Here is a 25,160-nt window from a genome sequence, read left to right on the forward strand (position 1 = left end):
TAATTAGGAGCAAAGGGAGCTAAGTGTAAAAGCTCAAGTCATATAGTTTCTAGGCCCTTTTCCCTCCAACTAGCATGTTGAGACAAAACCGTAAGGTCTGGATGAAAAAGTCTTTAGGGAATGGATATAAACACAGGAGAAACAACACCCTACTGGGTAACACAGCGTCAGTGAACTGAAGGAATAAGAAGCCAGGAAAGAAATCATGAACATAATTCTCATTAAACAGGCACGGTAAGTTGGAGCTGACAGACAGCTGCAAATTTTCTCAGCAGGAGCTATAGTGAAATGCTGCTTAGCAACACCCAAAGGCAGATGACAATGAGGGCAATACAAAGAGCTGAAGGATCAGATTTAAGCGTGACAATCATACCATCTTACAACTGACTCTTTACCAGCCAAGCAACAACTAATTCCAGTAATAACGGTAAAAATATGGTGACTACATTGCCTACATTTTATTACTTCTATTTCCTGGGGTTTTTTATTTTTATTTTTTTTTCTTTTTAAGTAGGCCCCACACCCAATGGGGGGCCCAAACTCACAACCTTGAGATCAAGAGTCACATGCTCTACCGACTGAGCCAGCCAGGCGCCCCTTTAATTTCCTATTTTTCAAAAAGCTGGTAAGTATAATGTCTGAGCCAAAAACATTCAGGCACTGATTCACATGGTTATACTACCCTGCAAACATTTTAAAAAGTTCAAAGTTCACAGACTGCTATGGAGGCAGGCGGTCAGGTTGATCTATAAAATTCAAAGTGATATTATCGTTAGTGATTTTTTTTCAAATTTAAGTATTCTAATCATGCTCAACTTTTGATATACATTAGAATCATCCATGGGGCATAAAAAAATACACATACCCAGGTGCTAATAGAGACACGCTGAATCAGAATCTCTGTAAGTCGTGGGCCGAGCATCCATATTTTGAAAAAGGCTCAGACAATTCTATTTGCCCCAGTAGGTGTTGGCTCAAGCCAATCTCTGAACAACTTTTTTTTTTTTATTAAAGATTTTATTTATTTATTTGACAGACAGAGATCACAAGTAGGCAGAGAAGCAGGCAGAGAGAGAGAGAGAGGAGGAAGCAGGCTCCCCGTTGAGCAGAGAGCCCAATGCGGGGCTCGATCCCAGAACCCTGGGATCATGACCTGAGCCGAAAGCAGAGGCTTTAAACCACTGAGCCACCCAGGCGCCCCAACTTTTTTGTTTTAAGTAACATTTTTTGGAAAACATGTAAAGAAACCAAAATAGACAAATACTACCAGCCTGGAATCTAGAATATGGCAGCCACTGACCTGAGCGATGTTTGTGAATATCTGCTCAGACATCCTCTCGCACAGAACAGCCAAAAGCTGTAGGACCAGCAGCTTCTGCTGCTGGCCTTCCACAAGAGCTTGGTGCTCCTCTGGTTCCAAGAGGCTTTTGCTGGAGAAGGGCTTTGTTTTTAACTCTGCTTCATCTTCCACAGCCAAATGAGTCAACTCCTATTAGCATGAAGGAAAGAAAAAGTGAAAAGAAAGACTGTAGAACTAAGGGCTTCAACAACAGTGAGAAAACTCTGTTTGAAATGCATACAGAGGGTGCCTGGGTGGCTCAGTGGGTTAAGCCTCTGCCTTCAGCTCTGGTCATGATCCCAGGGTCCTGGGATTGAGCCACACATCGGGCTCTCTGCTCAGCAGGGAGCCTGCTTCCTCCTCCTCTCTCTCTCTGCCTGCCTCTCTGCCCACTTCTGCCCACTCTCTCTCTGTCAAATAAATAAATAAAAATCTTAAAAAAAAAAAAAAAGAAATATATACAGGAAGAACTAGTCAAAGCATTCACTGCAGCAATATTTATAATAGCCAGAATAAGAGAATGAATGAATAAATAAATAAATAAACAAACAAAGTGTATTTATTATATCTGAGTGGTTGAAATAAATGAACTAGATATGGACATCAACAGAAAGACCTCAAAAACAGAGTTGAGTGAAAAATGGAAATTGCAGAATGATATGTATATTATGATATCACATATATGAAGACTTAAAACTTCACAATAAAAAGCAACATATACAAAGACAACTAGTTTGATAGACTACTTACTTTCTCAGTATTTTTCAGGATCTAGTCTATCACTAGCCCTGCTGAACTGAGACTTCAGGCCATGTAACATTTCCAAAGCCTTTTCAGAGACTATTAAATGATTTCAGCAACTTTTCCCCTAAGATATTTAAAACTAAATCTCTACTAATAGATAATTCATTACTGTGGGTTTTGTAGGCTTTTCCACTATACTTCACAATGTAAATTTCCTTGGGAAGGGAAAACCTTAAGTTCCTTAATAATTAATGCTTTACCAAAGTAAGTCACAGTTTAGAGCAATGGTTCCCAACTGTGCCTTGGAATATCTGCTCCCCAGGGGACAGTTAGCAATGTCTGAGGACATTTTTGGTTGTCATAACTGGGAAGTGATATAGGCATCTAGTGGTAGAGGTCAGAGATGCTACTAAACATCCTACAAGGGAGCATAGGAAACCCCAGGCCTCCCCCCAAAATTACCCAGTCCAAAACGCCAACAGTACTAAGGTGCAGAAACCTTGATTTAGAGCAAAGGCCTCTGATTTTTTTTTGTTTTTGTTTTGTTTTTTTAAGGGTTTTATTTATTATTTATCTTAGACAGAGAACGAGCATGGGGTGGAGAGGACAGAAGGAGAGGGAGATAGAGAATTTCAAGCAGGCTGCATGCCCAGGGTAGAGCCTCAGACAGGGGTCAATCCCAAGACCCTGAAATCACAACCTGAGCCAAAATCAAGAGTCAGTCACTTAACCAAGTAAATTATCCAGGAGTCTCTGATTTTTTTTTTTGTTTTTTAAACAAATTTTTTTAAAATTCTCACATTAAGAGCACCCTCCTAGGAACATTATTTATAATGAGTGGCTACGTAAGGGGACAGAACGTGAACAGAGGGAGGGATGCCCAGGTGGCACAGTCAGTTGAGCGGCCGACTCTTGGTTTCAGCTCAGGTCGTGGTCTCAGGGTCATGATCTCAGGGTTGTAAGATCGAGCCACACATCAGGCTCTGTGCTCAGTGCAGAGTCACTTGAGATTTTCTCTCCCTTTGCCCCTCCCACTTGTGCTCTCTTTCTCCCTTTCTCTCTCTCTAAAATAAATAAATCTTTTTTAAAAAAGATGAACACAAGAGGTGAGAAAAGCATCAAAAAAGTGGCCCTGACTTCAAGTTCTAGAAGCGTTAGCCCTGATTCCCTCCTTGCATTTCCCCATAACCACACCGACCTTAAACTCCACAGACACTTAATTTAGGGAAAATAATGGAGAAGGCAGAGCTAGAAGACAGAAACCAGAGATCCCCCCCGTTTACAGTCTCAAATGGTACAAATAAGGAGTACAGTATGGGGCAGAAGTTGCTGTCAGAGATTAGAGCAATCACCAGCACTAAGAAACAGACCCGGAAAAGGTTTCAGGTGGTTACAAAATGAAATGAGAAAGGCAGAACTGCTAAATCTCCTTTCCAAATACCTGACAAAACAGTCAGAAAGGATAAAGGATTACTCCATAACTGCAAAACCTGCTATTAACTTCAAAAGAGTACTTGCCATCAACACAGAGCAAAGATTAACCCTTTCATAGATCAATAGTTCTGCATTGGTCATCTCTTAAAGTTCAGGGCAGATCACTTCAGGAAATAGTTCGATCACATGTATACTGCTAAAGGTAAGTTTTTTTTTCTTTTTACCAACCCAAAGGCTTCTAAAATAGAAGTTACTCTTGCATCTTCTGATTATTTCTCTCTTAGATTAAGACCTTAATTTTAGGAGCTAAATTTATGACTGCCCTGAAAAATCAAAGGGGATCACTGTACTACCCCAGAATAAAGCTGACCATGTCCTTACTATATGTAGTTCTTACCTTCAAGCAGAAGATGAAGAAGTCACCTGCCAAACCGCACTCTTGGCAGTGGGACAACAAGTCCCCGAGATGCTCTACCCGGCACTGCTCTGAGGACACCTTCTGGTACAGGGCTTCATCCTCATCTTCATCACTGCAACACAGGGTAAGATTTATCTTGGCAGTGTCGCTCGCTCAGAGATTTTTTTTCTTGAAACACCAAAATAATCTCCTAAAGTAACATGGTACTTTCATACAGTAAATCATTAGAAAGATCTCAAAAATGTGTTTAAATTACTCTCCTGTCCCTCCATGCTGGAAAAGGGTTTATTCTCAGAAGGCAGGGTACTCATTTGCTCAGTGGGGAAAAGATTCACGAAGGAAGTGGCTTTTCAGATGGATGTTGAAGAATGACTATTATTTCAATAAACTGAAAAAGGAAGGAGAAATTAAAGTACAGGTTGTAGGCAGATATTCTGGTTCCCAAGGAAGAAGAGAGAAAAAGAAGTCTGCAAAGGAAGGTCAGATAACAGAGGGCCATAATGTCCATTCAAAGAAAGCTGGACTTTTTTTCAATGAGCCACTGAAGAGTTATGGGCAGCAGGAAAAGACACTATCCTTACAGGAGAACATGCAGTCCATCTCAACTAATAACTAACTAGGTGAAATATGAAAATGCATAAAGACTCAGGCAAATTTCCAAGTAAAAGCAATGCTACTATTTCTGCAAAAAGTTTTAAGAAACTTCTCATGAGGTACTAAGAGTCTTATTTTTATTGCAGATTAAGTGAAAAAGCAAAGATACAATATTATTATTCTATATCATGTAAACAAACACAGTGGCACAAAGATGTACTAGAAGACAAAAACACTAAAAAAACACGAATAGTGACTAGGATTGTAGCTGCTGTTTGTTTTCCTCTTTATGCTTTTTTGTGCTATACAAAGAAGGAATGTACTCTTGTGATTAAAGAAGGAATAAAATATTTTCAAACTAAACTGAGAAAAAAATGACAGACGTTGCTTCATATCATTGAAAAATATAATTATGAAATAACGTTGATTTGACCATCCCATTGGGAAGTAAGTCCCAATTTGCCAGTTCACTAATAACATGGCCTTTATACTCCTCTAGTAGAAAAAAATAACCTATAAACTAAGCTTAAGGTCCTTTCTTATATTATCCCAGAATCTCCCAGTATCCTTCACATCAGCCATGTATCTACACCACATTTTACATCAGGAAAAAAAACTGAAATGGCTAAGAGTCACATCTAAGCCTCTGTAACCACCCTGTCAAAATGAAGTACTATATTTACATACTTTTTTTAAAAAGACATGACAATAGGGGCGCCTGGGTGGCTCAGTGGGTTAAGCCGCTGCCTTCGGCTCAGGTCATGATCCCAGAGTCCTGGGATCGAGTCCCGCATCGGCCTCGCTGCTCAGCAGGAAGCCTGCTTCCCTTCCTCTCTCTCTGCCTGCCTCTCTGCCTACTTGTGATCTCTCTCTGTCAAATAAATAAATAAAATCTTTAAAAAAAAAAAAAGACATGACAATAATTACCTTACGCAGTTGTATTTCATTCATTCTTAAAATTTCAATGAAAGAGTCAGTTCCAAATACTGTAGCTATACTTAGTTCCAGAAAAATTAAAATTCTAGATCCAAAGATCATGAAAGCTAAGCTACTTTTTAGTGTTTAAAGTTAAACAAACTTTGTATTGATAACTGGGGCTCCTGGACAGAATGACAGGGTACAAAAGGTAAGTGGTGAGACTGACCTGTCATTAGGGGACTGCCACCAGGAGCAAGATCTTTAGAACAAAAGATAAATCACACACACACACACACACTTCTTTAATATAGTGAAAGTCAACTTTCTGGAGATACGGAGTGTCAAATGAAAGTATCAAATGAAAACTATGGACCCTATTTTCAGGGGAAAAAAAATTCAGGTTTGCACACAAAACATTTCTTGTATATAATTTCAAAGGGACTGTGGACATGTAGAAGTCCATGTAGAAACCCTGAGTTAAGGGTCCATTGCTTCTGGCAGTAGATGGAGATTCAGTCAATAACTGTCTATTCAGTTTTCTCCTTCATGAAGATAAACTATAGTTTCAGCAAGAACCGTCAATTCTGGGGGCGCCTGGGTGGCTCAGTCGTTAAGTGTCTGCCTTTGGCTCTGGTCATGATCCTGGGGTCCTGGGATCAAGACCCACATCGGGCTCCCTGCTCAGCGGGAAGTTCGTTTCTTCCTCTGCCGCTACCCCTGCTTGTGTTCCCTCTCTCATCGTGTCTCTCTTCAAATAAGTAAATAAAATCTTAAAAAAAAAACTGTCGATTCCAGCATATGTGCACTTCAGATGTACACTAGAGGCGTGTCACGATAGCAATTAGTTTAACTACTGATAAGTTAAATACTACAAATTCCCTATGTAGTCACTGAAGTGGTCCCCGATTAAACTGTTCCAAAGTGTTTTAAAAATAAACATGTGAAGACATTTTAAACTCTTTCAGTACAGGGGCATAGTTATGATCACAAAGCCCACTAGTGCTCAACAACTCTCAAGAAATTGGTAGCCTGCGTTTGTACTGTAATTCTGCTTGCAGTCAATGTGTGTTTTCCAGCATATTGAAAGGGTGTCTTATAACTTTACTAAGTTAACTATGAGTAAGAAAAAATATTTACACCTTAACAAAGAGCCACCCTTTGAATGTTATGTAAAAATCTGAGCCATCAGCTAAGAACTCTATGGGACTCTGGTCAACAGGAACTTACACTCTGAGGCAATAATATCTACACGTATCACCCAAAAAAGAAAATAATTTAAAATATATTTGTGAGGTGCTAGAGAAATAAATGATCCATTCCACTAACATTTATTAAGCACCTTCTAATTGCTCTCCAGGAGAAAGAAACCCCCACCATAAAATTAACATAAAAGATAGCTATCAGACAATTTCCCTAAGGAATAAGTCTGACTGTGAACACACTCGTAGCATTTAGAGAGTCAGAAAGAGAAACAGATCATTATGGTGCTGAGGGTAAACATGTGACTGCCCTTTACTGTGATTCTCTGGCAAAGACTATGAGAAGTGGGCTTGTGATGCAGAGCTGTGAGGCTCCAGCAAATTGCACCTACTATTAGCTGGCATCTGGGGAAAAACTGCAGGATTATTTAAGGTGCCCACATTTCATCTAGAGATTATAAATAGCAGCACCTCAGCGGTTTAAAGTTCTAGGTCCCGTTCTACCAGCGCCCCTTAGCGGACAAGTCCGGGAAGGGCCTCTGGGGTGCAATTGTGTCAGAAGACAGAGGGTGAAGGCTGTGTGGACTCACCAATTGGCCTCTTTGATGGTAACCATGATGCCGCCTTGAGTGGCGGCTCTAAACTGACACAGAGAATGAAGAGAGGACGCAGTTTTGTCCAATCCTGCAAATCCTTTCAGGCTGGCAATTGCCTTCTTCCTCTCTAGCTTCCCCAGAATCCATAATAAGATCTCTTGGCAAAGTGACCTGGCAGAAAAAGCAGTTATAAATGAGCTTGTCATCCTACTCTACACATCTAACAAGCTAACATAAAAAAAGAAAGGAAGACTGTCAGGTTCCACGGCATTCTAAGTGCTGGCACAACCACCTAGTACTACTGAAGTGTAGGACTGGAAACTATGCTTCCTGTGAATTTCAGAACATATCTAATATCCTGAAGTTCAGTGAGTGACTGGCTAATCTTTGGCTCTAGGAGTAACCCTGATAAGACACAGAAGCCCCGCACAGTTTTAAAAAATAATAATTTCAAGTGTACCATTGGCTTGGATCAGGCACTGTGAAAGAAAGTTTACACTGATAAAACCATCTACCAATGGGACCAAGAGCTGGTGACCAAGAAACACCACACCAACAAATTCTGGCCGATTCCTCACCCCCTTTTATCTGTGCCAGTCAACTAGGACCGGGATGGAATAAAGGTTTGCTTCTTTCTTCTCAGTCTCTAAGGAGGACATGAAAGTGCTGTGAGGATTTGGGTTTCGGAACTGTAAGTTATTATATGGACAGTTCTTTGAAGCCAAATTCACATATTTCTAGTCTCTATCTTCTTCTGTGTTCTCTCTTGTCACTGCTCCTGAAGCTGTGGGCTGCAAGGATGTGCTGACCAAAAGTTAGAGTCCAAGGTCAATGGGAGCTTTCCTTCACCGATGATGGTAGCTGTCTACTGAGTTTACGATTTTCCAGGGACAGTGCTAAACTGAACTCTATCATCTGTCTTCATAATAACCCTATGAAGAAGGTACTATTATTGTATATCTGATCACATGTGGGGGATTTCCAAACACTAAAAATCAGAATTCTCTAGGACTTAAAAAAGGATATAAACCTTTATAAGGAAGAAGAAACAACGTAAATATCTGTGAAAACAGAGGCTGACACAAAATGAAGCCTACTTAAATTCCAATACAAAAGATTATTTTCTGGAGGATTAAGAAATAAATCCCTTCATTCCAAACAACACTGAGCAGCACTCACACCAGATCCAAGTCTACATTACAGAGTGTCGCATTCAGATCCAGATTTCCCCCGCTTGATTTCTCACTCCCCACAAAGTTCTTATGATCCATTCTCCATTTCCTCCTTCCTAGACATGTAATTCCAGTATTTCTCACAGATCAAACAAGGACATGTTTACACATGTAAACAGGGATTTTTGTCTCTGAAGTCTAGGACAGAGGCTGAGGAAAGCCATTCTAAAAATTACTTCCAATCCCTTGAAATCTGAAAAGCTCTCCTTCTTTTGCAGATGAACCGAATAAGAGGATCCCTGAACGTTTTATTGATTTTGGAAGAAACAAAATTACAAAGCGGCATTAAGTTTTATATTCAAAATAAGAATAAGAACAATATACAATAAAGATTTCACTATAAGGTTCTCTGGGTATTTTTTGCTTTTGGTTTTTTTTGTTTTTGTTTTTTTTTACCTTATGTGAGACACACTTTGTTTGGTAAAACAGTAGAGAGAAAAGAGCACTCCCAGGACGGGAAACAGGGACTCCATTAAAACCGTCACAGGTTCATTCCCGACCACATATACCTAGGGAAGAGAAAATGGTGAGGGGTACCATGAGTGCAAGGCCAGAGGAATGGGAATCAAATACCGTACACATCCTAGCAACGAGGAGAGTCTTATCTTAAGCAACACTTTAGCCCTAAATTGAACAATTTTAGCTCTGAGGCTAAGAAAACCATTTGAGATTGGCAGACAGGCTGAGACACAGGGAGCCTGAGCTGGAGCAGCGCCCTTCCGTGTGTGCAGCCTGAAGAACTACAGGGGAAAATGCATAACCCATCTTCTGACCCCTTCCTTTCCTGCTTTTGACTACCTTTTTATCTCTTACTAATCTGCCTATTACTCATCAATACACTAATTCTCTAATTACTGAAGGCCCTGCTCTTAGGAATTAACAAGCAAATAATGCCAAATAGAAAAACTTAAAACTAGACTTGAAAAATAAAAACAAAGCTTCCTCTAGGTTTGTCACTCTTCAGATCTAACTGCCAGATGGGCATGTCCTATAAATGTTAAAGAAATTACAATGTGCACCTAGCTCTGCACTGACTTTATAGGGTTAAGCGCATAAGGACACTGATTTTTGTTAACGGTAATTGTCCTTTCAAAAAGGACAGCACAAATGCCTTCAACGACATTTATGTGACTGCCCACTGGAATCCAAGCATTGTCCTAGGCACTGTAGTGAATAGAAAAATGAGTTTTAAGAGTTGTTCTCTCTAAATTGCTTGTGATCTACCAAGAAGAATAAAACGAGTAAACCAATTATAATAATAATGCTTGAAAGCAGGCAAGTTAAAGAGTTAAGAAGAGCAAAATGCTATTTTTTTCAATATTCTTTCTGTAAATAAGGGCTTCTTTAAGTTTCCCTTTCCTCATCCTTTAAAATAGGGCTAAGATTGGGACGCCTGGGTGGCTCAGTCAATTAAGCATCTGCCTTGGGCTCAGGTCATGATCCCAGAATCCTGGGACCCAGTTCCACATCAGGCTCCTTGCTCAGCGGGAAGCCTGCTTCTCCCTCTGCCACCACTTCCCCTGTTTGTGATCTCTCTCTCTCTGGCCCTCCCTAAAATACATAAATAAAAATAAAATCTTTTAAAACAAGAATTAATCAATGTCAGTTCCTCATCTTTCTCCTTTCATCATCATTATCTGTGTCTACACTATCAGATTTTAGTTATTAATTAAATTGTTCTTAATTGAAGTAGAAATCAATGCCGTTTATTATTTTTTTTTTTTTATCAAAGCTGTTTACGGAATACTAAAGGTCATGGAGGCACAAGCTGGAAAACTCTCTGTGCTTTTCCAGGGAACCCTGTCGCTTTAAATCAACCCTAATTTCTCATACTCCTTAAGCCTCCCAGCTCTTCTGTGGAGCCTGATAACCTAGGAGCCAGTTTCCTGTGCATGATCTAATCTCCATAAGCCCAGCTAAATGAAGCGCATTGTATGGCAGTGTTCACAAGTAGTATGCAGGCCTAATTATGATATCACCAATTACAAGTGGTAAAAAAAAGAGATTCACCCAGATAACGTAAGGGCCTATTGTTTGGTGTTGTAGTCTGTGTTCCCAGAAGTAATCCCTGTGGAGCCATCCTTCCTTACCAGCATCTTTTGTACAAAAAACAAAAACCAAATGGAGTTAAATCTCCATTATTTACTGGCTTGACTGGTCAAAGCACCTCAATTTTTTTTTTTTTAAGATTTATTTATTCGATAGAGAGACCAGCAGGGAGCCCACTTTTCCATCTTCTTCTGCCTGCTGCTCCCACCTGCTTGTGCTCTTTCCCTGTCAACTAGATAAATAAAATCTTTTAGAAATAAATAAATAAATAAATAAACTTCCTTGATGGGAGGACATTTATTTTTCCCAAAAGTTTTGGATGGGCCATCTGAAAGTTCTACCTTTTCCACAGGCCTACTATTTATTTGACTATTCCAAAGGTTCACCCACTCATTCACTGATTCAAGTATTTAGTAAGCATCTGGCCACCACTAATGACTTGTCTCCTCTAAATTCTAATAGCACTTTAAGGCTTATAACATAAAATCAGCCCATAAGTACATAGTTATCTCTCCCCTCTTCAACTAGCCGCTCCCTTTCTCTATTTCAGCACCTATCAGGATGATTAAACTGTGTTACCTGAATGTCCGGTGACTAAGCAGTTGTTACAGAAGTATACAACTTAAAGGAACCCCACTGCTAACTGTTTTCACAAAGCCAACAGTAACTACCATTTATTGCAATGTCTACTCAAGAATAAATTGGGTTATTCAGCCAAACATTTAATATACAATCGACTCTCACAAGTCCTGAGGGTTAAGCATTTTTATGCCCATTCTAAAAATGCGGAAAACAGGCTGAGAGAAGCGAAGTTAGTTGAGCCAAGGTACTCTTAGTAAGTAGCAGAGCCAGGGTGAACCCAGATCTGCCTGACATAAAATCCAAACACAGTCCTTAGGGACAAGACGGAGAGCAGACGAGGAGGAAGGGAAAATGGGGACAGATCACTTAGTGGGTATGGTGTTTACATTTGGGATGGTGAACAAGTCCTAGAACCAGACAGTGATGATAACTGTGTGAGTAAGAATGGACTAAATGCCAGAGAATTGTATACTTGAAAATGGTTAAAATGGTAAATTTTATGTCATGTGTATTTCACAATTTTAAAAAGAATAAAGTACTCTATGGCCTCCCAGTACTCACTTCCCCATGTGCATGTTTTCATTGCTTCAGTCCCTAACCCATACCAACTTCATCCCAGCCACCTTCCCTCAGAATCAGTAGGCCCCAGCTTGTTGGGCTATTGATAACTCTAGTCCTGGTACTTCTGCAAAGTCGGGCGAGAGTTCCTGAGTGGCACCATGGACAGCAGCTTCTGCACCACCTCCCCTGCCTCCTACTGAGACTCTTCTGAATCATACAGCCCCCTTGTACCAAGCCTTCCAGTAGATCTCCAGGGACATACTGTGGCCAGGCCTTTCCAAGGACAGTGCCCTCCTGCCAATCTCTTGCCTGGCACTCAACTCATATATGGGTTAGCAGTTTGGTGTGCACCTCACATCCAACATTAGCCTCTATATACACACCCAAAATGGAATCTGGTCACTTCCCACTTCCTATGGACTCCGCAGATCACCGACTTATACCTGGAGATTAGTGACCTATAAAGGGACACAGGAGGCTGCACTGATTCAGCCAATGTTACACTGTCATCTCTTGCTGACTGCACTGACAATGACCAAATGCTCTAGGAAAACAAAACAAAACAACAGTCCTTCCAATGAAGTCCTACTACATATGGAAGAAACTGCTGGGACCAGTTCCTCCCAGTCTCCTCCACACCAGGCTGGTGACAGTAACCACTGAGGAAACAGTGAAGGCCCAACAGTAAGCTGTTCCTGCGCCACAGTGGAGAGGGTCCTACAACCCCGCATCCACACCCTAACAGTGGGGTGTTGTGGAATTTCCTTGGACTGTGCTTATTGTAGTCTCCTCCTAGTTGTGGTTCTTTCCTGCTCACGGAGAGGCAAAGTGGGATGGGAGTTCAAGTTCTGAAACACAATCCCTGCTTTATGTATTATTTTGACCTATGGAAATTCCATTTTCTCAGCAGTATAACAACTGGGTATGTTTCATGTAGGGTTGCTTGTGATACTCCTACTGACCAGTTACAGGCATTAACACAAATCAACTGACTTCTCTGAGTCTCAGTTTCCTTACCTAGAAAACAAGGAGGTTAGATTAATCGAGCTTTGGTATCTAATCTACCATCTTCTGACTTGAGTGCAAATTTGCTCTCTTCTTCTGTATCCTTCTGGTACCTCAGCAATTAAGAGGTAAAACTAGTTGTAAAACATGAACCAATCCTCCACCATCCCCCCAAAATTTTTAAGCACTGAAATTTGACCAAGTTGTACAAATTTCTAACCCTCCCCACATGCTTTCCCTTCTAGTAGTTCTGAAGTTAGTACTTTAAAGATGAAATCCTGTTTAGTTGAAAGGTTTTCTTGTCACTTGAGGTATCTGTAGGGACTATGGATCACCAAACAAAATACCAAGAGGTGGGAAAGCTGAAGCAGGGAAGGTAGAGACAGGCTCTCAAGGTATGTTTTCAATTCTTTGGTGTGAAAAAGCCTCTCTGAGAGTAAGTGAAATGGCACTTTGAAGAAAAGATGAAGTTTCATGTCTACCTGTGACTTTACCGGTATAAATATGTAGGACATGGTTGATGGACAAAATAAGAGGAGAGTATAGATCTATAAAAATCATAATGGCTCAGAACAGATCACATGAGAAAACAAATGGGTACCAATGACCCTACTGGCAGCTTGGGGATTTCTACAGTCCTTTCCCAGCGCATCTTGGCCTTCTATCACAGATCCAGTCATGAGAAGAGGTGTCTGCGGTTAGGCCTTACAACCCTCCATTGGAGCTTAGAGACTACTCTTAACAAGTAATAGAGACACGTTTCTAGGTATTCTTTTTTTTTTTTTTTTTTAAGATTTTTTATTTATTTATTTGACAGAGAGAGAGCACAAGCAGGCAGAGAGGCAGAGAGAGAGGAGGAAGCAGGCTCCCTGCTGAGCAGAGAGCCCGATGCGGGGCTCGATCCCAGGACCCTGAGATCATGACCTGAGCCGAAGGCAGCGGCTTAACCCACTGAGCCACCCAGGTGCCCCCGTTTCTAGGTATTCTTAACAAGAGATCACACACTACTTGTAACTGTTTGACTGGGAGCTCCCTGAAAGCAGTAACTGGCTTTTAATGATTTCTGTGTTTGTAAACCTAGCAGAGTATCTGCCATTCTGTATGTACTTCACAAAAATGTTTTTGGTGACTGATTAACTGAATCAAAGAAAGAATGAATAAAGTACACTGAATGCTTTTTATTTTCTCAAAAATTCTGTTTTTGTGGGGAAATTACAAAGCCCTCTGTATTTTCTCTTCTTCTTCTTTTTTCTTTCTTTTTTTAAGCTGTAGCTAGAAGCTATTCAATGTTAATTAACTGAAGCATCACAGAACTTCAGCCATGGAACGGGGAGCAGACTGAACAAAAGGAGGTTTGCTTTTATTGTACTGGCTTATTCAACACCTATCTTCAATATCTGAAAGACTGAACTTCTCTGGAAGGACTAACTAGAAATTTAAATTAAAAAGGAAAGGAAAAACCCAGAGTCCAAATGGTCAGAAGTATTAAGAATAAACATGTGTTTCTGATTCAAAGCAAAACCAAACAGAAAGCAGCCTTCACATACCCCCTCTCTCATTTACTAGACTTCCATTACATGGTTAAGTACATCCCTCTGGGACCACTGTAGGGTTGAAAGAGAACCAGGAAGTCAGGAGACAGGAAACAGGTATGAATTTTGTTTCTGACACCTACATGATTGCCCAAAATCACGTATTGAGTGAACATGGGTAAGACATTTAAACCCCTCTAGGATTCAGTGTCCTCATTTATAATGCAAGTGCTAAGCTTTTGGCTTAAAGACCAGCTAAGATAATTCATGTTAAAATATTTTGTAAAACATACAGCCTTGTGCAAATGTTACATTTATCCCTAAATACCTGCTGATACGGCTGTAAATGGAACTGTCTCCTTAATTCATGGCGTTATCTCTTATGAGGATGTAGACGTGTGGAAATACAAACATGAATCAAGCTGACTGAATCCTAACACTGAAATTCAGTACAGGCTGGAACTTGTTTGTACCCCTGTTAAAGATTAAACTAGTCAAATGCTGCCTTCTAAAATATCACCGTGATCCTTTTGATAGTCATGTTCCAGAATTTCTAATGCACTTACTGAGTTTAATTAAGACTTGTGAGAAGGAAAAGGACAAGGCAAGTTACCTAATATAGTATTTTGCACCGTTCATGCTTTCAGGGCATATTACATAAAATAATCTTTTTTAAAAAGTGTTTCCTTGAACCAAAAGTGAACTGACAGTTTTCTGAGCCAAATTATTTGCTAAAGTATACAATGAACCTTCCACAAGTTACCTTGTTTCATCCCTACAACTCAAGCGTTAAATAAGTCACCTGAAGTCACATGGATCGTGACTTCATGGACCCTTGAGCCATGGACCCTTGAGCCAGATTCCAACCTAGGTCTATTGGACTGAAAAGGCCAGGTGTTTTCACTACACTATACCACAGAATCTGAACGTACCATCTAACACTTGACTCTTCCACAGCTTTGAAGGATACTTAAATTTTATTTATTTATTTATTTATTTATTTATTTAAGTGGGTGGGGAGGCAGTGGGAAAGAGAGAAAATCTCAAGCCAACACCTTGCTGAGTGTGGAGCCCAACATGGGACACAACCTCACAACCTTGACATCATGACCTGAGCCAAAATCAAGAGTTGAATGCTTGCGACTGAGCCATCCAGGTGCCCCAAGGATACTTCTTGTGGTCCTCTGCATGTTATTTAAGGTTACAGTTCAATTAGAGTTGGAAACATCCAGAAAGAATGACTGCATTTAGGGAACAAACTAACTTTTTACTGGGAGAAGTAACTAACTTTTTACTGCAAAGCCTTTTGTAGTACTTCTTAAAGGTGTACCATGTACAAATATTATCTTTTCTCAACACAGTGAAAGAGAAGGGACAAAAGGATTGGTTCCTGGACCAGATCTGGCACTCACTAGTATGACTTAGGACAAGTCATTTCACACTCTTCTGGATTTTGCTTCCTTTTACTGTAAAATGAGGGATTAATTTGTCAAACCCAAAGAATATACCACACCAAGAGTGAAACCTAATGTAAACTATGGACTTTGGACGATAGTGGTGTGTCAGTGTTAAGGGTCCTCAACTGTAACACATGTCCCACTCTGATAGGAAAGGTTACCCGTGGGAGAGGCTGTGCACATGTGGGGGGGCAGGAGATACATGGCCCTCTCTCTGCTCAACTTTTCTGTGCACACAAAACTGCTCTAAAAAACCATCTAGTCAAAAACCAAAAAAATAAATTATTTCTATACTTCCTTCCAGCTCCAAGAGTCTTTTATTACATTTTACTCTATAAAAACAATTAAAAATTTAGAAAGAGGAGTCAATTGGCCAGTCTGAGAAAGTAACTTTAATTAGAAATTTGTTAAGATTAAATGGAGAAAAAAAAAAAAAGACTTGTATAATTAAAGTCAGGATTCCCTGAATCTGGAAACAGAGAGATAAAATGGAAATGAGAATGAAGTATATAAACTAATTAGGTACCTTCTAGCTTTTCCTACCCTAAAATTTCTTCTGCCTTTAGGGAGTCTCAGCAAGTACTGTGAGGAATACTAAAAGGAAACATTGGGACACCTGGCTGGCTCAGTGGGTTAAGCCTCTGCCTTCGGCTCAGGTCATGGTCTCAGGGTCCTGAGATCGAGCCCCACATTGGGCTCTCTGCTCGGCAGGGAGCCTGCTTCCCCCTCTCTCTCTGCCTGCCTATCTGCCTACTTGTGATCTCTCTCTCTGTCAAATAAATAAATAAAATCTTTAAAAAAAAAAAAAAAGAAAGAAACATCGCCTGCACCCTCCCAGTCCCACCTATCAGATTCTGGTGGGTTCTCTTAAGAGCAAGAAAATGTTCAAATTGTAAAGAATTTTTACAAATCTCTTATCCTGCCCTACCCAGAACCAATTTCTATGAAGCCTAGGTCAAGTCTACCTCTGTAGGCAAAGAAAAACCATTTATCCCTCTTGTACCAGAGAGAACAAAAAAAAAGGTTAAGTATTCTAGGGATAGGACCCCAGACATTCAGAGTCAAAAGGAAAAAGAATAGGAAGCCATTGGACTAAAAGTTATTTGAGCTACAAATCCCCTTCTGAGCTTAAGTAATTTTTTTTTATATTTATTTATTTGACAGAGAGAGAGAGAGAGAGATCACAAGTAGGCAGAGAGGCAGGCAGGGGGGGGCGGGAAGCAGGCTCCCTTTCTGAGCAGAGAGCCCGATGCGGGGCTCGATCCCAGGACCCTGAGATCATGACCTGAGCCGAAGGCAGAGGCTTAACCCACTGAGCCACCCAGGTGCCCCTCAGCTTAAGTAATTTTACCAGATGTAAGGTACACACATAGAAATCATGAGAATTATTTATGCACAAGTACAAGTGGCTATGCCAAATTTTCAGGTCAATTCAGTGAGCATCTATGTGTATACCTGTATTGTTGAAAACTTTCCACCTGGCCACCCAGAACCACACTGCTCCATTCTGTGCTGTATGTAAAGGATGCAAGCATAAAAAGATGTTCTCTTGGGTTACCTGGGTGGCTCAGTCAGTTAAGCGTCTGCCTTGGTTCATGTCATGATCCCAGGGTTCTGGAATCAAGTCCCTACCATCAGGCTCCTTACTCAGCAGGGAGCCAGCTTCTCCCTCTCCCTCTGCAGCTTCCCCTGCTTGTGCTGTTGTCCTCTCTTTCTCTGTCAGATAAAGAAATAAAATCTTTTTTTTTTTAAGATTTTATTTCTTTATTTGACATAGAGATCACAAGTAGGCAGAGAGGCAGGCAGAGAGAGAGGGGGAAGCAGGCTCCCCGCTGAGCAGAGAGCCTGATGTGGGGCTCGATCCCAGGACCCTCAGATCATGACCTGAGCCGAAGGCAGAGGCTTAACCCACTGAGCCACCCAGGTGCCCCTGACAGTCTACTTCTTTAAATACCAAAATGTATTTATATTTTACCTCCTTTGGAAGAAATATTTTTAAAAGGATTATATACAATCCTTGCCTTCTTAAAGTATACTGAACACACCAGTCCCAACATACTTTGTTTCAAATTATTACACCCTTTTGGGGTACTTCTGTCTCCTTTCTTGCTCCTCTCTGCTGGCAGTCTCCTGTCAGTAAGACTTAGGTAGTTTAACTTGCTTACTTTAAAAAAATATATATATATATATATTTTTTTTTATTTATTCATTTACGTACTAAACTTTTTTTTTAAAGATTTTTTATTTATTTGAGTGGGGGGAGGGGCAGAAGAAAAGGGAGAAGCAGACTCCCCATTGAGCAAGGAGCGAAACTAGGGGCTCGATCTCAGGACCATGGGGTCATGACCTGAGCCAAAAGCAGATGGTTAACCAACTAAGCCACCCAGGTGCCCCAAGATTTTAAGTAATCTTTACAACCCAACATGGGGCTCAGATTCACAACTCTGAGATCAAGGGTTTCATGCTCTTCCACCTGAGCCAGCAGGGCACTCCGAACTAACTTCTTAATCTACTACTTCTAATTCCACTACAGTCTTAAACAGAAAACCAATTTGATCTGGATTGTGTATAAAGTAAAGAGGAAACTGGCTCTGAGGAACTGAGGGGCTTTGCAGTTAGGTACTGAGATGGCAGCCAGATAGGCGCTAACACGATACAGGTAACATAGGACATCCAACTGGAAATGTCAAATGAGGTTCAGAGACAAAATAAACTGAAAACTCCAACATGAGATACCAGACTAAGACAAGAGCAGAACTATAAAAACTTCCCATTCAGAAAGAGGATATGGAGATTCACAGACCTGTACCCCTGGGGCTAATAATACATTATATGCTAATAAAAAAAGAAAGAAAGAAAGAAAGAAAGAGGGTAGAAAAGTATCAAATGTGTAGAGACAGAGGATATTGATGAGTAAGGTTTCTTTGGGGAGAGCTGTTGGTGAGGGTGAATCCCATCCCCCAACCCACCAATGAGAAGAAAGACAACCCAATTTAAAAATGGGCAAAGGATCTTAATAGAAATTTCTCTAAGGAAGACGTGCAAATGGCCAGTAAGCACAAAACAGGCTTTTTAACATCATTAGCCATTGGGGAAACGTGAGTCAAAACCACAAGATACTGCTTCGCGCCCACCAGCAAGGCCATCATAATGGAGAAAAAGGGGGGAGAGATGGAGGAGGGGGAATTGGAAGAGGGAAACAAGTGGTCTGGTAGTGCGAATGCTGGGCAGAGTGGATAAACTGGAATTTTCATCCTCTGCTGGCAGGAATGTAAAATTGTGCTGCCACTCTGGAAAACTATCTGACAGAACCTCCAAAAGTTGAACACAGTGCTACCATCTGATCCAGCAATTTCACTCCCAGCTTCACTCTCCCACTCAAGAGAAACAAAAACATATGTCCACACAAAAACCTGTACATGAAGGTCTATAGCAGCATTGTTCACAAGGGACAAAACGTGGAAACAACACAAATTTCCATCAACTAACAAAATGTGGTGTATCCACATAATCGAATCCTACTTGGCATTAAAAGGAATGAAGTGCTGCTGCTTCATGTAACAACACGATGAATCTTTAAAAAAATCCTGCTGGTAAAAAGTCAACTAACGAAAGACCACATGTTGTGTGAGCCCGTTTACATCGAGAATAGGCAAATCTATAGAGACAGAAAGTAGATTTTAGTCGTTGCCTATAGCTAGGGGCAAAGTTGGGAGAATGGAGAGTGACAGCTAATGGATATGGGGTCCTTTTAGGAGGTCAATAATATTCTAAGATCAGATTTGTGATAATGGTTACATAACCCTGTGAGTATACGAAAAGCATTGAGCTTGACACTTTAAATGCATGAATGGTGTGGTATATGAATTATATCCCAATAAATCTGTTAAGAAGAAAAGAAGAGAAAAAGAAAACCAGAGCTGGAAATGTTCCCAAATGTTTCTCTAAAATTAAACACCCTCTTGTACCCTCCCGCTACCCAGTGTGTTGCTGGATCAATTCAACTATCCCAGATGTTTTCCTTATTTCCTGCCTTTGAGCTGTGCTCTATAATTTAGTATTAGCAGAAAGTTAATAAAGACAACACATCCTTTGTTGCTAAACTTTACACAGTGTTTACCATTTTCTTCCAACATACACATTTCCTCTGTTTTCCCATTGCAGCTGAGCTGCCAAAACCTTGTAGGGAGAATAATTACCCTTCTGCACCCCCTTCCTGCTTTCCTAAGAGTCCCAATCTTTTGTGCATAATCAAGTGTTTATAGCAAACTAATGTTTTGCTTGCCTCTCCAGGAGGTTTTAAATTCGCCAAACTGTTCACCAAATTAGGAGGGTTTTTCCCCTCCCCCCCCTTTTTGGGCAAGAATAGGAACAATGGCAGGATTCACTATTTCTGGATCTCCATTTTTTAGAGGCTAATTCACTTGCCAGAAAGAAGTTGTTTTGCTTTCTTTTTCCTTGAAAAGCAAAAGCAACTTTTTTTTTTTTTTTAATTTCTCAGAAATACTATGCAGGTTTTTTTTACCAAAGTTTAGTCAAAATTAGTTCTACCCTCGATACCACTTTCAAGTCTTTCTGACATTCCACACCCAACCATTTAACGATTTTTCATCCTGATATTCCTTAGATGGTATGTGACTGAAGACAACCTTTCTGAAAGTTAGCTGGGTCTTGTTCTCCGATTCAGAACATTTGCCTTCTGGACTGTTCTATATAATTTCTTCTTTCCATTATATAAATGTCCTTGTCTATGCATATGTAGAATAGGATATAAAAACTTCCTTTTCATAAGTCTCTAAGTAAGGCATTTAAAAAAACAAAACCAGCATTATATTCAGTAAGTCACTGTGTCATGTTTTATCTATAAACTATTTAATTCTATATTTGTATGCCAGGTCAACCCTCTTAAGGATATTCTCTCTCTTTTTTTTAACAGCAAAATTAAATGAAAGGGTAGCAAACATCTTATTTTAGTAAAAAGCTGAGTGTTGAAGAGATTGAGTTTTGAATTTTTTCAGCATGCATTTTATATCTACAAATTATCACTATTAATTTTTTTAAGATTTTATTTATTTATTTGACATAGAGAGAGATCACAAGTAGGCAGAGAAGCAGGCAGAGAGGGAAGGGGAAGCAGGCTCCTCACTGAGCAGAGAGCCCGATGCGGAACTTGATCCCAGGGCCCTGAGATCATGACCTGAGCTGAAGGCAGAGGCTTAACCCACTGAGCCACCCAAGCGCCCAAATTATCACTATCATACATAAAGTTTAAAACAAGAGAAAAGCATCGGCTTTCTTACCTGAAAGAATATAACTTAAGATTTATTCTATACCCTCAGATGCTGCTAGACAGAATGTAAAATGGTGTAGCCACTTTGGCAGTTCTTCAAATGGTTAAATACAGACGGACTGTAAGATATAGCAATTCTACTCAGGTTAAACAGAGTTACTGTTAAGATCTAGCAACATACCCAAGAGAAATAAAAACATCTTACACAAAGACTCCTACACAAATGTCCATGGCAGCTTTAATCACAATAGCCAAAATGTAGAAACAACCCAAACATGCATGAGAGGATGAATGAATTACAAAATACTGTCTATACCTACAACAGGATACTATTCAGCAATAAAAAAGAATGAAGTCTCGGGGCACTTGGATGGCTCTGTCAGTAGAGCATGCAACTCTTGATCTAAGGGTTGTGAGTTCAAACCCCTTGTTGGGTGTAGGGATTCCTTAAAAATAAAAAATAAATAAAAAATGAAGTCCTGGTTCATACTACAATATAAAGCTAAAAAACCATCATGCTAAGTAAAAGAGGACAACCACAAAAGACTACATATTGTACAATTCCATGTATATGCAATGTCCAGAATAGGCAAATCCAGAGAAAGAGAAAGTAGATTAATGGCTGCCGGGGGCTAGAGGGCTGAGAGGGCGGGAGAGTGGAGGGAAGGGTGGTGGAGGGCTTTGGGAGTAGAGTGAGGTTTGTTTTTGGGTAATGAAGCATCCTAAAATCCGTTGTGATGATGGCTGCACAAACCTGTGAATATAATAAAACTCCACTGATTTGCATACTTTCTTTTTTTTTTTTTTCGTTTTTTAAAAGATTTATTTACTGAAAGAGAGAGTGTGAGGTGGTGGCGGGGAGGAGGCAGAGGGAGAGGGAGAGAGAATCTCAAGCAGGCTCCCCAACTGAGCACAGAGCCTGATGCAGGGCTCAATCTCATGACCCTGAGACCATGACTGAGACAGAATCAAGAGTCAGACACTTAACTGACTGAGCCACCCAGGTGCCCCGATTTGCACAAATGGGTGAACCGTAAAGTATGTGAATTATGTCTTACAAAGCTGTTTCATTTTTATTTTTATTTTTTTAAAGATTTTATTTATTTAATTGACAGAGATCACAAGTAGGCAGAGAGGCAGGCAGAGAGAGAAGAGAGGAAGCAGGCTCCCTGCTGAGCAGAGAGCCCGATGTGGGGCTCGATCCCAGGACCCTGGGATCATGACCGGAGCCGAAGGCAGAGGCTTTAACCCACTGAGCCACTCAGGTGCCCCCATTTTTATTTTTTTATTTAACTTTTAGTTGGTTAACGTACAGTGCAGTATTGGTTTCTGATCACAAGTAGACGGAGAGGCAGGCAGAGAGAGAGAGAGAGAGGGAAGCAGGCACCCTGCTGAGCAGAGAGCCCGATGCGGGACTCGATCCCAGGACCCTGAGATCATGACCTGAGCCGAAGGCAGCGGCTTAATCCACTGAGCCACCCAGGCGCCCCTATAAAGTATATCTTGATAGAACTGTTTTATAATAAAAGGTTATTCTAAAAAAAATTCTGAAGAGGCAAACAACCTAATTTTTTTAAAAACACAAAATATATGATGAATAGGCAATTTACAGAAGGGAAAATTATGAATGAGCCAAGAACATAAAAAGATGTTCAACTCACTAGTAATAAGAGAACTGTTAATTAAAACCACAATGCACCTTCAGGTAGGAAGTAAGGGAAGTGTGACTGGAGTAGGCAGATCGAAGATTTCAACGAATTGGTAATGTTTAATTTCTTAAGCTGAGTGGTGGGTACATAAGTGTTTTACTATTAAATTTTTTTTTGTATGTCTAAATTATTTCATAAAAAACTAAAAAAACTAAATATTTACTCTAAAATGTTTAATTTATTGCTATAGAAATGGGAAATGTAGAATTTTTAAATTATTGATGAATAATTCACATCATAAAATTTATTCTTAAAATGTACAACTGGCTATTACTGTATTCACAAGGTTATAAAACTATCACCACTGTCTAATTCCACAACTATTTCCTTACCTCAAAAAGAAACCCTAGGGGCGCCTGGGTGGCTCAGTGGGTTAGGCCGCTGCCTTCGGCTCAGGTCATGATCTCAGGGCCCTGGGATCGAGCCCCGCATTGGGCTCTCTGCTCAGCAGGGAGCCTGCTTCCTCCTCTCTCTCTCTCTCTACCTGCCTCTCTGCCTGCTTGTGATCTCTCTCTGTCAAATAAATAAATAAAATCTTTAAAAAAAAAAAAAAAAAAAAGAAAGAAACCCTATACTGGAGCGCCTGGGTGGCTCAGTGGGTTAAAGCCTCTGCCTTCAGCTCAGGTCGTGATCTCAGGGTCCTGGGATCGAGCCCTGCGGCGGGCTCTCTGCTCAGCAGGGAGTCTGCTTCCCTTCCTCTCTCTCTGCCTGCCTCTCTGCCTACTTGTGATCTCTGTCTGTCAAATGAATGAATAAAATCTTAAAAAAAAAAAAAAGAAAAGAAACAGAAACCCTATACCTATTAACAGCCATTTCTAATTCCCCATCTCCAGGCCCTCGCAACAACTAGTCTACTTTCTGTCTCTATGCATTTGCCTATTCTGAATATTCTATGTAGATGGAATTATACAAAGTATGGTCCTTTGTTTTTGGCTTCTCTTAAAGTTTAAAAATTTTTATTTTTAAATGTTTGTGTTGTGGCATGTGTCCATACTTCATTCCTTTTTAGAGCTAAAAAATATTTCACTCTATGGATAGATCACATTTGCTTATCCATTTATCAGCTGATAGACATTTGGGCTGTTCCCACATTTTGGCTTTTACGAGTAATGCTGCAATGAACATCTGTGCACAGGTTTGTTTCTGAACATGTTTTCATTTCTCCTGGGTATATACCTAAAAGTGGAATTACTGGGTCATATAATACTAACTCCATGTTTAACTTTGAGGAACTACCAAACTATTTTCCAGAGCAGAAGTATCTTTTTTAACATAGAATATAATTTTGAAAGGTGTTTACTACTGTGGGTATTTTTTTTTTTTAAGATTTTTATTTATTTATTTATTTGACAGAGAGAGAGCACAAGCAGGCAGAGAGGCAGGCAGAGAGAGAGGAGGAAGCAGGCTCCCTGCTGAGCAGAGAGCCCGATGCGGGGCTCGATCCCAGGACCCTGAGATCATGACCTGAGCCGAAGGCAGCGGCCCAACCCACTGAGCCACCCAGGCGCCCCTACTGTGGGTATTTTTAATAGTAAAATACTATTACAAATTTATTGAAATAAACTTTAAAGAATATTCACCCCAGCTCCATCTGGCCCTCACACAATGGATTTCATTTTTTGTCTCAAAATTCGTGTTTCATATGTATTTATAAACATTAATCATAGAAGGGGTGCCTTCTATGTGTCTTCAGTGTGGGATCGAGCCCCACAGTGGGCTCCCTGCTCCACGGGAAGCCTGCTTCTCCCTCTTCCACGACCCCTGCTTGTGTTCCCTCACTCAATGTGTGTGTGTTTGTCTCTCTGTCAAATAAATAAATAAAATCTTAAAAAAAAAAAAAGACTGTAATCATAGAGAGCATACCTTTCTTTTTCATTTTCAGTAATATATTTAGGTAGTCATTTGCAAGATTCATCTACTCAGATGTTTTATGATGGTGATTACTATCAAAAGATACAAAGTAGATTCAATACTATCATACAGTTTGGGAAATCTAAAGCATTGTAAATGCCACCGTTCGTTTCTTCAAAAGACATGCTTTCATAAGTGGTATGAGCCAGTTAGAGAATCTAAACTGTTTAACATTCAGAGTAAACGATGAAACTGATAGTTTCAAAATGTATCATTTTTTTTTTTTTACTAACAGCTTATAGTTTTCACGTTTTCAAAATGAAAAAAGAATATTGATCATTTGGAATTCAGGATTAGTCACTCCAGTTCTTGAAGTACTGATTAAAAAGGCAAAACTATTTTAAAAGACTAAGTATAAGTATTAGCTAAAAACATTAGTGACTCTAATTACCAACCTTAAATATATCCTCAATACATCTAGTAAGTTCTTCTTCTGACACCAAAATGATCCCTGGCACCATGTCACTCTCTGGAATCTCTAAAGAACAAAAAACAAAATTACCCATACTCAGTGCCTGACTGAGGACTCATGACTTGAGAAAGAAGATTTTACTAGATAGTTCTATAAGTAACAGCTAAAATTAGAGATT

The 25,160-nt window shown here is 40.1% G+C and overlaps 1 protein-coding gene across 1 annotated transcript in view; it reads right to left on the reverse strand.

The window, feature by feature from the left end:
* TANGO6 (transport and golgi organization 6 homolog) overlaps positions 1-25,160 on the reverse strand; it is a 186,107-nt gene that overhangs the window by 128,625 nt on the left and 32,322 nt on the right. Inside the window, exons 7-11 of the mRNA XM_047712573.1 lie at positions 24,966-25,048; positions 8,871-8,983; positions 7,237-7,413; positions 3,915-4,047; positions 1,301-1,489 (exon numbers count right to left, since the gene is read on the reverse strand). Coding sequence (XP_047568529.1) covers positions 1,301-1,489; positions 3,915-4,047; positions 7,237-7,413; positions 8,871-8,983; positions 24,966-25,048 — 695 coding nt within the window. The remainder of the gene's footprint in view (positions 1-1,300; positions 1,490-3,914; positions 4,048-7,236; positions 7,414-8,870; positions 8,984-24,965; positions 25,049-25,160) is intronic.

The sequence above is a fragment of the Lutra lutra genome, chromosome 17 (genome assembly GCF_902655055.1).
Source record: "Lutra lutra chromosome 17, mLutLut1.2, whole genome shotgun sequence".
Lineage (NCBI taxonomy): Eukaryota > Metazoa > Chordata > Mammalia > Carnivora > Mustelidae > Lutra > Lutra lutra.